The 15,502-nt window shown below is 37.4% G+C and overlaps 1 protein-coding gene across 3 annotated transcripts in view; it reads left to right on the plus strand.

Annotated features, from left to right (window-relative positions):
- The window catches only part of LOC140162440 (diacylglycerol kinase theta-like), a 180,185-nt gene that overhangs the window by 33,941 nt on the left and 130,742 nt on the right, over window positions 1-15,502 (plus strand). For all 3 annotated transcript variants that reach the window (XM_072185677.1, XM_072185678.1, XM_072185679.1), the window contains exon 2: window positions 9,818-9,897. In XM_072185677.1, coding sequence (XP_072041778.1) covers window positions 9,818-9,897 — 80 coding nt within the window. The remainder of the gene's footprint in view (window positions 1-9,817; window positions 9,898-15,502) is intronic.

Raw genomic sequence — 15,502 nt, forward strand, 5'->3', positions numbered from 1 at the left:
ATAAAATTAGGTATAGGCCCAAATCATAATATAACAAGGCAGAACAAACCGCAATCAACACGGATAATGAAAACCGTGATAAATACATCGATGAGAACAATATTTATAATAAGGTCACCAATTAAGTAAAGTTGGAACTGCAAGGGATTGATGTGACAATGATCAATGATATGAGGCAAAGCTGGTAGTCGAATCATGGTAATGTGGTGTAAACAAAGCACGGTATGACAAAAAGGATGTGATTAAAAACCGTAGACCATTGAATACGTGAAAGGAAAGCCTCAATTATCATGATCAGTAATCACAACAATATCAATAATGGTGACGATACAAACCAAAATACAAATGATGAGACAATAATTATTGATAATGGGAGCAATTGTAACATGGTCACCAAATAAATAAAGGTGGGACCATAAGGGTTTGTTGTGTAGCAGTGATCAACGCAAATGAAGCAAAGTAGGTGCTAATCATGCTGACGCGATGTAAATAAACCATGATGGCATGTCAAACAAGGAATGTAAGATGGGAAATCCCATTATGATCGATTTACGTAAAATGAAAGCTTCACTTACCATGATCACTGATCACAACAAAACCATTGATGATGACGATGCAAACCAAAATATTAAATAACAAATGTTTGGCCACGAACATACAAATAAATATAGGCCGTAAATCTACAAGGAGCTTTGACACATTATGCATAAGACGTAAAGCTACACTATGTTATGGTACATTGGTCAAGCCAGCAAAACTGGCCTGATCAGCGAACATTGGACTGTGTAAATAGGAACAAAAACGCAAAATCGGTTTAAATGACCAACAAGAGCCAAATTAATGAACGAAAACACAGTCAGAGTGCACCCAAGCCATGATGGAGGAATCGAAAGTGTGATAATTAATGAGCATGATGAGCGAAAAACAAGTGATTGGCCACATGATTGTGCAATATAGTAGAGGACCGAAAACTAAAAAGGTTGCTAAAAATGGATGTGCAACTTTTGTAAGTAAATGCAGTTTGACCTAATTTTAATACCATATCATCAGTCGTCCGTGGACGGAATGAAGGAAGCATCAGAAGTATGCTGGGCTCAAGCCCAAAGTCTTCTGTGTTAACTGTCTTTCGCTCTTGATGATGGCAGGGTATTGAAGTGGCCTTCTGCTTCTATTCAGTTTCCCATCAGGAGGGGTCCAGAAAATCAGTAGGGATACAGGCTGGTCAATTGTGTGAATGCAGTGACCAGCAAAACATAAGCTTAACTTAAGTGACATTGTCTGATCAGTGGTGACACAGGAGGGATGTCGCCGTACAACTCAGTCTTTGGAAGGTGGTCTTGCCAGCTGACATTTAACACCTGACACAACAGTTGTTTGCAGCATCCATTGAGTCAGGCCTACATTTACTTAGTAATGGTCTGACAGGAAGTAGTTTAATTGGACTGAATAAAAAATATCAAAAATTCGTAGATGTTAACTTTTTAGGAAATTTCCTGAATTCAAGAAATGGAGATATTTTCCAGGAAATCATGTTTGAGTTAGAAAATGTGACATTTGATTGGCATTAATAGTGAATGCATGCAATGCCCCTTATAGACTATGGGGCATGCATCTCTACGGCCCTTGGTTTTCCACTTTTGTAGTCCCCTCTTGGGCAGAACATGAAAACACAACAAATCAAGAGTAAAGATATGTCTTGAATTAATATATCCAAAAAGTTCCCACGTTTTACTTGGCACATTTAGGAGTTATTTAGGGTTAAACTTAAAAATGTGTTTTTCGTGATTTTTTTCCATTTTGGCCAAAAATGTCAAATATTAAAATAGCTGTAACTTTAAAAATAAATTGAGTAGAAATTTCATTCCTGTTGTAGATGTTACATGTCACATGCATTTCCAACACTGGTAAATAAAAATGTCACAGCACAACTCTAAAATATAAAAAAATGGCAAAAATTTGTATTTCATTTTTACGGATTTGGAGAGTCCCTAAACCTAAAGCCAAGTGCTATCATTCATGGTTGATTTAAACAAACATTGGGAATTTTTTTTTTTTATATCCAAAATGGGCAGATTTGTAACTTGTGTTCACTTCAAGATCTAAAAACACCATGTTTTTACAATTTACATGTTTGTAAATTTTGTTTAGATTTTTCTCCAAATGTCAAAAAACGCAATTGCGTATTTGTAGCAGCCCTAGAATTTTTTGCAGTAGCAGCTTGGAACATGAAAAGCGTTAAAAAATGTAGCCAATCAGTTAATTTTAGCAGCCAATGCTCAGTTGCTATCAGAGAGCTTTTCAGAAAATAGGGCTATTCCATAAAGTAAGTGCACACCCATACATGTAGAGGAGTGGATTTTCAATGAAAGAAATATCTGGAGTTCCAGGTTTACTTCCTGAAAACTACTGGAATTCCAGTTTAGGAATTTTGAATTTTTGCTGGAATTTTTATGTATTTAGACACTTTGAAAGCCTAGCAATCTTTTCAAAAAGTCCAGAAATCTTAACTTTATTTTCTGGAATAGGCCAATGGACAAACAACTGTTACATCTCTGCAAATTCAGTATCATGAAATATCAAAATATTTGTGAAAGGAAAGTATCCTTTAAATGCCCCAATTTTCCACGGAGCTTGGGTCTAAATAAATGTGAGCCACATTTCCCGTAAACCAATTTCTACAGGTCCGACTGACCCAGATTTTGGATTTTTGGAGATTGGCTGTGTTTTGCCCAAAGTGGATTTATTTTGAGTGAATTTTTTTGAAAAAAATTCTGAAAATTTTAAAAATGTGTTTGCAAAAAATGGTGTTTTTTTTAAGGGTTATTTATTAAAATATCTTCCAGAAAAATGTCCCGACAGATGGACCCTACTTGGCAACTCCGTCTACCCATAGAACAGGGTTTTTTCTGCGCCTTAAGGGATCTAAAATGAGCGTTTATTGCGTTTCGACAGTATTTTTTGTGGGACATGAGAGCACCTCAGACCTATCGAATTGCATTCTGAATACGGAGCATGTCTTTCTGATATCAAATAATTTTCATTTTTGAAAATCACAATATAATACAAATGTTATGACAAATTATAAAAATTTGATATTTTTCAAATTTTTGATATATAACAGTCCTCGAAGTAAATTATATAAATGTAATGACATATTCTTAAAGTGTATGTAGCAGGGAGGAAAAGCCGACGGTCAATTGAAAATTTTGACCTTTCATATTGAAGATATGGATTTTTTCCCAAAAAGACCTAATTTTTGTTGGTGTTTTGGGAAAAAAATCCATATCTTCAATACGAAAGGTCAAAATTTTCAATTGATCGTCGGCTTTTCATCCCACTTACATACACTTTAAGTATAAATCATCAGATTTATAAAGTTTACTTCAAGTACTGTTAAATATCAAAAATATCAATTTTAATGATTTGCCATAAAATGTGTATTACATTGCAAATTTCAAAAATCAAAATTATTTGATATCAGAAGGACATTCTTCGTATTCAGAATGCAATTCGATATGTCTGATGTGCTCTAATGTCCCACAATAAATACTGTCCAAACGCTCATACCCCACCCCTTAATATTTTTCATCCGGGGAGCAAAGGGCAGCATCATGAAATGCCAAGCTATTTGTGGTTGAATTTTAATTGATTTGTCTGTTGCGAAAGTAAAAACATGCGAATATGTTCTTTTAATGTATCTAGGTCTATGTAAGAAAACTCAAAATCACAAAATTAAAAACCAACAATGTGGTTCAAAATCGGTGAAGCGTGAAAAATTACACCGGCGAAAATGAGCACTTTTACATTATATTGTAATTTTTTATTAGTGTATGTTCAGACATCATTTGTGACACGATCAAGGTCGCTAATATTGATTTTGAGATATTGGCAAAGAAAGTGTTAAAATTCTTTTGTTTTATATTGTTTTAAGCGATTGATAAATTGATGTAACTTCATAAAGAAAAGTCGTATCAACATGGGGTTTTCAGTTTCTGAAAGCTCTAAATGTCCTCTTTAAAAACATGTATAATTTAACTCATTTTCGACCAGGGCCGACATGTGACTCATTCCACTTGATCATGTCACATTTTTGTAACCTTCCCCCATCTTAAAGTCCATACTTAAGGGAACTGACACATTTGTTGCATTAATGGTTTTTGTAACACAAAGGCCTACGTGACAAAAAAAACCCACATCTTATTTTAATAAACATTAGCTTTATGGAAAGGCCAAATCAAGAAAGTACTGGACCTCATTGTCATTAGTGTGTTGTAATGTACACATCTGCTTTAGGATTCATGATCTTTCCAAAAAATCTGGGAATATATAACGGAGTTTCTGGGAAAAAAATCAGATTTTTCACAAACTTAATATAATCTATCAAATTTTATGTGCATATTTTAAAATATTCAGGGATTTGAAAATGTTAACGGAAACTCACTTGAAAATGTGCCAAAGTATGTCGTCGTCGTCATTTACTGCGGTATTTATGTTCAAATACAGATTGATAAATGCAAGGATGTAGCATAATTTTAAGACAGAATTGTCAAATATGATGGAAGCATGTGCCCACATGTATAATTCAATGCGCAGCATCAGATATAAGCAGTCCTGTGTTAGGAGGAGGAATGATTCAGTTACGACGACTACAACATAAGGTAGCAGCATCAGGCACCCATGTTAATCTGTGAGTTGCCTTGCCGTACACACACAGAAAATGGGTATGTACGTACGTACAGGCTGTACATTATCACGGTGCAGTAGCTTAGCTAGCTAGCATTGACTTTACACAAGACTAGTGGTGCAGTGGATGGGTATGGGTAATAGCAGCAGCGCAGGACTGCGATTGAGTCTAGGAGTTGAAAAGAAGAGGTGATGACGTAGAGACATGGAACCTGTGGTTGTCATGACGATTTATTATCAAGCCTGAGCCCCAAGATTTGGCCCATTTTGCCTGCCTGTGTATTGTGAGTAGGGATAGATGGAGAATACATGCATGGATGGATTGCATCAAACCTCCCTGCATCCTAAAAATCACCCTTTCTAGATTTATTTTAATAAAAAAAGTTAATAAATAATAAAAGAGAGGAAAAATAGATAATTTTTAGTATCAATATCTGTTAACACTTTATATTGTCATCGATGTGTTTATTTTGGAGCAAAGTGATTTTTTGCTTACAGTATTACTCATTCATTTCAAGTGACCTTTGTTGATATATTATCATTTGCTTGCTAATAGCAGTTATGTCTGTGTCATGATAGCAGTTTTGTATGTTAGATGATAGCAGCATTGCGTACATTTGATGAAATAAATGTAACATGGAAGGGGTGGGTTTTTTTTGGGGAGGGGGTTAACTGCAGTGCCTCATTCTCCTAATGATTCTTGTAAAAAGTTGTTGCGAGAATCAACTTCTTTCATTGAATCATGCAGTAAGTAAAGCAACTCCGATGTTTTTTGATTCTCGCAAACTAGAACAAAACCGAGGCCCTGAACTGACCTTTTTGGGTATCTTCACTATCTTGTGAAAACATGCACTAATTTTCACTAAATGTCTGAAATATCTGACATAGCAGCATGCATATTGAAATTAAAAAGGGGGTAACACATTTCTAAGTAGTTTTGAGATGATAGCAGCGCTCTATACTAATACATGTACATTACACGAATGCAGCATGCATGAGGGTTGTAGCAGTGGGCGGTGAATCGCTGGTGAAGCCCACCATACACTTCTAGATCCCACCAATAAAGGGTAATGGGCTATTCCATTTAAAATTCACACTCCCCCTGTGGAAGATTTAGCTAAAGTCTTCCACAGAGGGATTAAGAGTTTCGAATAGAATAGACAATTGGGTAGCTTCCATTTGAAATACTCACTCCAGTTGCGGATGATATAGGTAAAGCCATAATACAGGGGGAGTATGGGTTCCAAAATGATTAATTCTGACCAGTTACATTTGAAAAACATACTCCCCCTGTGGAAGATATTTCCAAAATCTTCCACAGGGGGAGTGTGGATTTCAACTGGTATAGCCCAATGTCAGTGCTGTAGCCTACCACTCAAACTCAAAGAACTTGTGGATTTCACTAAATGCATGCTAAAAATGCCCAGTACATGTATTAGTAAAATCTTGCTTAAAACATTATTAGGTTTCTGTAAATTACCACTCACCACTCACTCTGCTAGCTACAACCCTGGCATGCATACATTAAAACGGGCTATTCCACTTGAAATCCATACACACCCTATGGAAGACAAGACCTTAATCTTCCATCCAGGGAGTGTGTGTTTCAAATGGGGCTACCTAGATGAGGTGACTCCATTTGCACTCCCTGTAGGGGGTGTTTGGATTTCAACTAAAATCGCCTAGTTCAGGGATGCAAGTTTTCAGGCTTTTTTGTTGTCCAGATTTACGCGATTTCTGTAGCCCATTGAAATTAAAAATCACAACACCAGGATCACACCTTTTGTCCTGAACCACAGCTCACCACCATATAGTCTTATGTTTATACTAGAGTCCGAAGTTTACAGTTTTCTAAAATCCATTTTCCGTGTTCTAATCCGTGTTGAAAAATTTGTAAATCCATCTTTTATGAATAAAGCTTAAAATGTATAAACAATGATTATGAATGATATTAATGTCGCAATAAAGTGTTCAATATCGCGATCAATATGCTCGGATTGGAACAGGCCTGGAAATAAGTCGGTCTGAACCAGGAGCCAAACATTTGGAAAAGCGGCTCCTGGTCCTGTAATTTTCTAGTGAACCAGGAGCCATTTTAAAGAGCCAGGAGTCATTTTTCTTAAAGTATCAAAATGCTTATTTTTGTTATTTCTACAGCTTTCGATGCTCACCTGAGACTTTTAGATCCATGTTATTTGTTATTTAACTTATTATATTATTAATTATTGTCACAAGTTAACAAATAACAAGTTATACAATGAATGTTATTATATCTGAACAGACCAGTTGAGTCTTATTTTATTATTTTATTTATTTTTTTTAATTATTTTTTATATTTTATTTTATTTTATTTTATTTTTAATTTATATTTAATTTAATTTAATTTTATTAATTTATTTTATTTTTTTTTAATTTTATTTTATTTTATTATTTTATTTTATTTTATTTTATTTTATTTTATTTTATTTTTTTTTTTTTTTTATTTTTATTTTTTTTATTTTTAAATTCATTTTTTTATTTTATTCAATTTGGCCTTTTATTTCGTGATTTTAGGAAAATTTTAAATATCTAGAAACAATGTCGCCAAAATTCAAGATGGCCGCCTTCATGTTTAGCGATCGTGGTGATCACCTAACCTGAAAACAAGGCAAAATACTGCCAAAATTATGAGCCCTGAAGGCAAATATCAAGGAAAATTGGTGAAATATTAGGTAAAAGATAAGATTTGGCACTGCATTTTGTTGAAAATACATTGAAATGGCCAATATTTTGAGCGGAAATGAACTTGCCTGACGAAGTTTTACTGGGCCATTTCCTGAGCACTGATACCGGGCGCAAAATACAGATTTTCTCTGGCGCCTGGGCGTGTAATTTTGGTTGGATCCAGGCGTTAAAACTCAGTAACCGTAGGGTAAAAATCGCTCGGCGCCTGCTTGTTTCCAGGCTTGGATTGGAATATTCTCATGATAATAGGCCAACTGTTTAAAGATGTTTGGATGGATAGGGGTTCATGCCTTGGTAATATATCTTTATTGACACACACAACTCAAGATTATTTTTAACATCTATTTCTTTTATCTCCAAACAATTTTTGTCATGTCATACAAAAATGTCATTTTCCGTGTTGTACCCCCGATTCCGTGATTTTTTTCTGTTTTCCGTAAAATGGAAAACTTCGGACTCTAGTCTATACATATTACGATACCAGTACCCAAGAAATAGGAAACATCTGGTGAATCAAAATGGGGTTTCTCTGCAATTGAGGTATTATTGTTGAAAGAAGACGTAAGTTCTGATCCCGACTAAATTATGGTGACCGTGACTTTTTCCCCCCAAACTTTGACGATATCGATATAGAATGCAGAAATTGTCAAATGTCTATAGGGCAGCAATCCTACTATAATTCACCAGAATCTGTTTGTTTGTGTGTTTGTTTGTTTGTCTGTCCGCCTCTTTTCTCGGAGACTGGGGGTCGCGCGTTCCTCAAACTTGGTGGGTGGGTGCAGCTTGGTATGAGGAAGAACGAGTTTGTATTGGTTAGTGGGTCAAGGTCACCCAAGGTCATCCAGGGGTCAAATTAGTAAAAACTGTTTTTCTCGGAGACTGGGGGTCGCACGTTCCTCAAACTTGGCGGGTGGGTGCAGCTTGGTATGAGGAAGAACGAGTTTGTATTGGTTAGTGGGTCAAGGTCACCCAAGGTCATACAGGGGTCAAATTAGTAAAAACTGTTTTTCTGGGAGACTGGGGTCGACGTTCCTCAAACTTGACGGGTGGGTGCGTCTTGACCCATAACAGAACAAGTTTGTATTGGTTAGTGGGTCAAGGTCACCAGAGGTCATCTAGGGGTCAAATTAGTAAAAACTGTCATATGGGCATGAAACTTGGTGGGTAGGTGCATCTTGACCTAAGACAGAACAAGTTTGTATTGATTAGTGGGTCATGGTCACCCAGGGGTCATCTGAGGTTATATTAGTAAAAACTGTTTTCCGCCTATTTTCTCGGAGACTAGGGGTCGCACGCTCCTCAAACTTGGTGGGTGGGTGCATCTGGACCTCAGACAGGACAGATCACCCGAGGTCATCCAGGGGTCATCTGAGGTCAAATTAGTAAAAACTATTGTATGGGCATGAAACTTGGTGGGTACAATCAACTTTTATAGTCAAATTATTGGAAGGTCATTTTGGGGTCATCCGGGGTCATCTGAGGTCAAATTAGTAAAAAATGTCGTATGCGCATGAAACTTGGTGGGTACAGTCACCTTTTAGAGTCAAATTTTTGGAAGGTCATTTTGGGGTCATCGAAGGTCAAATTACTATAAACTGTCATATGGGCATGAAACGTGGTGGGTACAGTCAACATTTAGAGCCAAAAAAAAGTACAAACTGTCCTATGGGCATAACACTTGGTGAATACAGTCACCGTCAGCCAGGTAATCGCGACAGCCGAGAACCGCCAAATACGGGTAACCGCCTAGTTGTACTAATTTACCCTTGATACAATGTCCTCATACATGTAGTATATATCAGGAACAAGACATGACAAAAAATGTGACCCGCCGACCCTCATATTTATCACCTGTTGGCAGGTTTTAAGGGAAACAATGGTGTTCTAGCCCAATTTCAGTGCACAGAGTTCCCTTTACTATGGACCACAATAGCCTCATCCCAATGGCATAATCCAATAACCTCAATTACATAATCATAGTGCAAAATTTGACCTCAAGTTGCAGAGTATGACTTTTTATACCCAAATTTTCAAAGGTCATTCAATGCATGTACGAATGTATTGGGGTTTAAGAACTGTGCCCCTGATAGATGAGCATGTTGTGGATCCTAGTGCTTGTATCACCTGAATTATGGCCCCTTTTGTAAGTGTATGAGTATACAGGATTAGATTATCATGTATACATGAACGTGTGACGTCAATTTGATGTTCAAACTTCAAACTTGGTTGGGTGATAGGGTACGGTGACCTCATGTGCTGTATACAATGTAATAAGAACCAATGAATTGCAATTCTCTTGTAAGTTGTATCATCTTGGGATTGATTGATTCACTAATGTTCTTTTATACTGTTAAAAGTGTTGTACAATGTTGCAGATAGTTTACTTTATTTAATTTGTTTCTCTTTTCAGTTTGCAACTTTGTTAGTCATGAGAGATGCTTGGATTATGTTGTGTCACCGTGTAGTAGTTTAGCTGGAGAACGAGTCAAGGTAGGTACATGTAGAAACAATCTGTGTGGGTGTGTGTAAAGGGGGTGGGGGTGTCATGACAGATGCTTGGATTATGTTGTGTCACCGTGTAGTAGTTTGACTGGAGAATGAGTCAAGGTATGTAATAATGTGTAGGGTGTGGGTTTGTGTACAGGTGCGTAAGTGTTTGCCAGCAAATGAGGACAGTCAAGACACACTTCACATTTAAACCACAGACCTCTCTGCAACGGGGATCGTCCTCAGTTCAACAAGGTCTGCAAACGACCACAATTAATGTGTAATGTATTTGTGAAATATGTCCTCTATCGTTGCTAGGTAAAAAAAATTATGGAAATGTCCTCGGTATATTAATTGAGTACGGAGTCAGACGGCCACGTTTGCTTAGTCCTGAAGGGCTTTCACATGGGGGAGTGTTGGGGGGTGTGTGTTAGTCACAGGCAGCGTTCGAAATTTTGGTTGTCCGTTCGCCCGGGACAACTAAAAAAGTCGCCGGACAACCAAAAATATTGATTCGGTTGTCCGCCGGACAACCATAAATCTGTAGCCAAAACTCACCTTTGTACAAGTATCTTTTAGCCGATGGTAATATTTAAAATGTGAAACTATTTTTTGAATAAAATAAACGTGAATTTAAACGTGGTTCCACAACCCATGAGCTGCGAAACTCAATCACAGTCATTATCTGTTTACTTTTATCGAGCCCCTCGATACCGGAAAAAAAGTTTATGCATCGGGGGAAGTTCAGTCCTTTGCGTTCGATTACAAGTCTGGATTACAAGTTTATACAAGCAAGTTAAAGCAACCATAAAAAATGTGCACCACTGTTACTGAATAAGCTTAATATAAAATGCATTGTATTATCATCTTGAAATTTTCAGAAGAAATCATGACCAATGTAGTAAAAAACACCCAATTTGTAGCCAGTATTTTATAAATACCCAACCTTGGACATGTGCATCGGTAAATGTAAACAGCTGGTTTGGGCATTTTGACACACCATGCACACGGTTGGTCGAGGGCTAGCATGGTTCCCGAACCTGTCAAGCTCTTGCAATAGTAAAATCATGTCTAAAGAAACACTGGCTATCAGCAAAAACCCTATCAAAAAATCTGACCTCTGACCGTTGCTAAGTGATTGATGATATTATTATAAGTTTCAAGACACGAGGCAATTATAATGATTGTGCATAAAAAAATATTCAGATCAGATCAGTTTCAAAACACCCATTGTCTCTTTGGGGGATTTCCCTATGAGCTCATGAATAATTAATGAGGTATATTTCAATGGAGAATTTTGCGTACATATTAAAATCTTGACTTCTTGAAAACAATCATGAATTCTGACGGCCTAGCATAAAATACGGCACAAACATGGATTTATTGATGATAAATAATTGATGAACATACAACTTGTATTTTCTTGGATATATTTGATATTTTATTAGCAACAAGGTGAGTTTGGGGAAAGTGTGTGATGTGTGAATTTATGGCAGTGTATGTTTTAAACTTGCAACTTTAAGCTTAAAAAGTTCATTAAAATTTCGGACAACCAAAAATATTTTCGGACAACCAAAAAAATTTTTGAGGTTGTCCGGCGGACAACCTCAAAAAAATGCTTAATTCGAATACTGGTCACAGGAGATGTGTATGTGGAGTCATGGTGATTGTAGGCCAACATAAGCAGGCAAATGAACACAATAAGTCATGTGTGATGGTGTGGGTGTGTAGTATGTGTTGTGCCCTTACATGAGCTACATTGTGAGAGTACAAATGCGTACAAAGCTACATTGTGGGCGTAAATTGGACATGTGGGGGTATGCCCACAGTGAAACCTCCTGCAAATGGCTTTTTAACACCTATAGAGGGGGCAGGTATAGCCTTAAAAAAGACGCCCATATGGTTTACATACAATTACCCCCATAATGTTGTTTCATACTGGTATTTACACCCACAGTGTCACATATTTGCACATACACCCACAACATACAAACAAAAAATACCCCCACAATGTAGAGCTTGTGAAGGTATGCAGTGGCGTACCGTGGCCGCCCCAACCCCGGGGGGCTGAAGAAGAAACAATTTTGCCGCCCCTTCTTTAACAGCCCGAAAAGGTTGACCCAATTTTTTTCACGGTCGCTTTGAAAAGTGAAGAGCAAAAAAAAAAAAAAAAAAAAAAAAAAAATGTTTTCAGTCACGAGCGCCCTAAAAGAAACATTTTTTAAATATTTTTTATGCTTTTTCAATTTTTTGCGCCATTTTTTATTTCTTAACTTTCGTTTTGCCGCCCCTTCGCTTTTTGCCGTCCCTGATTTTGCCGCCCTTCGCTTTTTGCCGCCTTCGCTTTTGCCGCCCCTAGTTTGATCCCGGGGCTGGCGCCCCAAAGTCCCCCAAAATACGCCAAGCATGGTATGTGTGTATGTAATACATAGAACCCAAGCCCCCAACCTCATACATGTATGGGGTGGGGGGGGGTTGTATGTATTGATGAATAAGATGTAAATGTAAGTGAAAAAAATATTTGGCAATGTGCAACATCCAAGTAAATCCCTGTATTTAACAATCTCAACAAAAGTGGAATTGGTAACATACATAATTTTTTTAAGTTTGAGTGGTGGGCTCTTGCATCAAAATGAACCTTTCGTGGCGGGCTCCAGAAGTGAGTGGTGGGCTCCACCGCCCACTGCTGCCCACAGTAGCTAGCTACAACCCTGTGTGTGAGTGACCCTTACAGCTCATCAGTGTGTAAAATAGCGCACATCTGCATGTCTGAGAAACACAAGTTTGTCATCAGACATGCTATTTACCTAACAAGCCTGTCTAATGGAGGTGGTGCCAGTCACTATCTCTAGTCTACTTAGTAGTGTATCAACCGCTGAAATACCGGCAAATCAGGGGAATCCCCTAGTTGTTTTGTTTTGGGGTGTTTGACCCTGACAGCTGCATCAGTGTGCAAAATAGCGACTGTCCGCACGTCCGAGATGCACAATTTCGTCATCGGACATGCTATTTTCAAACCAAACCCGTCCGACTGACACCCTGAAATGTTGCCACTATTAATAGTAGTGGTGTAATGACCGCCGAAATATTGAGACAATATTGATGACATTTGTGATGTTCTTCTGCTGTTTGGTCCGTTTTAAGCCACAAATATCATTCTTTTTGGCTCATTTTGGCATTAAAATGGCAAATTTTCACACACATACGTCTCAGTAAAGTAATGTTGTAGTAAAAGTGGGTAATGGTGAATCCAACGGACGAGGCACAGTGTATTTTACCCATACGAAAAATCATTCCGTACGGACCGTGCCGTGCATGCACAGATCACAGACAGTGACGCAATCAACCAATCAGCAGTTGGAAAATCGTTAACCCAATGACGCTATCGCTGCATTTTCATTGATAAAATTCAGAATCGCTCAAAATCACAAGTTTTTAATTGCAAATATTTAATTTTTGTAATTATGAATGTCACTGTCTATCTCAAATTAACATCGTGTATTATCGTAGATGCTTGAATGCGCTGAAGCTTGTGAGGCGGATCCGTTGCAAATTTGGCGGATCTTTTGTTTTTGTGTCTGAAAAATAAATGAACATGAAAGTTAATGAGTGATTTGCTGGGGATCTTCTGCGTGGCATGCGAGGGGTCCGAGGGTCGAATCCCGGGGGTGCCAAGTGACTTTCTTCTTCATCTTCTCTCTTTTTTCGCTCCTTCTTTCCCTTCCGATAGCTCAAAAACCACGGGTAGGGTTAAGGTTAAGCTACATGCATGTTTTTCCTATATGCCTCCTTAAAACCACTCTGCGTGCATGCATTCCACGGGACTTGATGACGCAATCAGACCAAGTCATATATACCCAGGGAATCGCTGGCGGGCCAACGTCACCTGTGTAGCTACATGCTGGGGATCTTCTGCGTGGCATGCGAGGGGTCCGAGGGTCGAATCTCAAAAGGGGTGCCAAGTGACTTTCTTCTTCATCTTCTCTCCTTTTTCGCTCCTTCTTTCCCTTCCGATAGCTCAAAAACCACGGGTAGGGTTAGGGTTAACTTGTTGTTTTTGCAGGTTTAGCACTTTTGTGAGCCTTAGAACTGGTAATTTTTGGCTATTGAACTTTACCTACCAGTACTTCTTATGCCTACATTTGCTGTTTTTGCCCCCCCCCCCCCTGCATATTATTGACTACTATTACACGATTTTACAATTTTATCCTTTGCACCAGTTATAAATCTAGACAAGACAGTGCTAATGAGAAGATATATACATAAGACTTTGGTCATGGGTTATTTTTAGTGTCTTGCAGACTAGTTGCTTTTTGGCTTAATTTTACACACTGGCTTCATCTCGCAATTTTCTTTCTCAAAACTTTTAAAATAACCTTTAATCGGTTTCTAAGAATGCACATTTCGCATTGGGGGAAAAAAACCCCAAAGGCCACATCAATTCATGAAAATCCGCTGCACGGGAAAAGAAATTTTGCGGCTTAGTTAAGACACAAGATTCATTTGCAGCACTATTTAGATGAAACCAGTCCCTTCATCACACCTGGATTTAATTATTTACAACAAAAAACAAATAAGCAAAAACAGCCAAGTGGAACCCAGCCAGGGGGAATCCCCTTGTACGTAGATGCTGAGACCAGAATCAAATATAACATCATTACGATGAAATCAATCCCTGCATCACACCTGTATATAATTATTTATCACATACAAACAAATCTGCAAACCAAATCAGCAAAAATAAACAAAAGGGGGAATTCCCTAGTATGTACATGTGACACAGTCTGGTCCATATAGAGGCCAAAGGAAGCATTTTTTGAAAATTGAGTTACTATAATAACCTTATATAAACATAAGGCTATCATCTGAAAAAACGAGGAACAAGTCGCATTTTTTTTATTTTATGATTTGAATAAGAATGTAAGCACAAGACAATAAGCTTTAAAATGACACCAAAATTATATACACAGCATCAATACTTTTTAAGATGGATAATTTTGTAAATGATACCTTTATATTTTTGCCAAATTAGTTAATTAGTTTACTGCCTAACACAGGATTGAATATCGATTATCATCTAGTTCAATCATTAATTATTGATTAAATAACCCTCTTTTTAATAAGTACTTTCAAGGATTTGAAAGTCCACATAGTGTCGCAGTCAAATACCATGAAATTAAGAATCCCAAAATATGATTTTTATAAATTGGAATGTCATCTTTAAAGGCCTTTAACTCAAAAACATGCCTGGCGACTTGTTCCGGGTTTTGTTAGAGTTGGTCAGATATACTGAAAATAACAAATGTGTAGCGTACTTGGTTCTAAAGTTGTGCGATGTCCATTTTCTTGTATTTTGTTGTTTTTTACTGCATATTTTTGCTTTTATCTCCATTTCCAATTTGCCGCCTTTGGCCTCCATGAACAAGATTGTGTCACATAATAAGAATCAAATACTTACAGTTGACACCATTCAAAAGATGAAATTGATCCCCTCATCACATGTGGATTTAATTATTTATCACTTACAAACCAACTAAACCAGCAAAAATAAACAAAAGGGGAAATCCCTATGTAGATGATAATATTATAAGAACTAGATACAACACTA

Source organism: Amphiura filiformis, chromosome 10, assembly GCF_039555335.1.
Source record: "Amphiura filiformis chromosome 10, Afil_fr2py, whole genome shotgun sequence".
NCBI classification, from domain to species: domain Eukaryota; kingdom Metazoa; phylum Echinodermata; class Ophiuroidea; order Amphilepidida; family Amphiuridae; genus Amphiura; species Amphiura filiformis.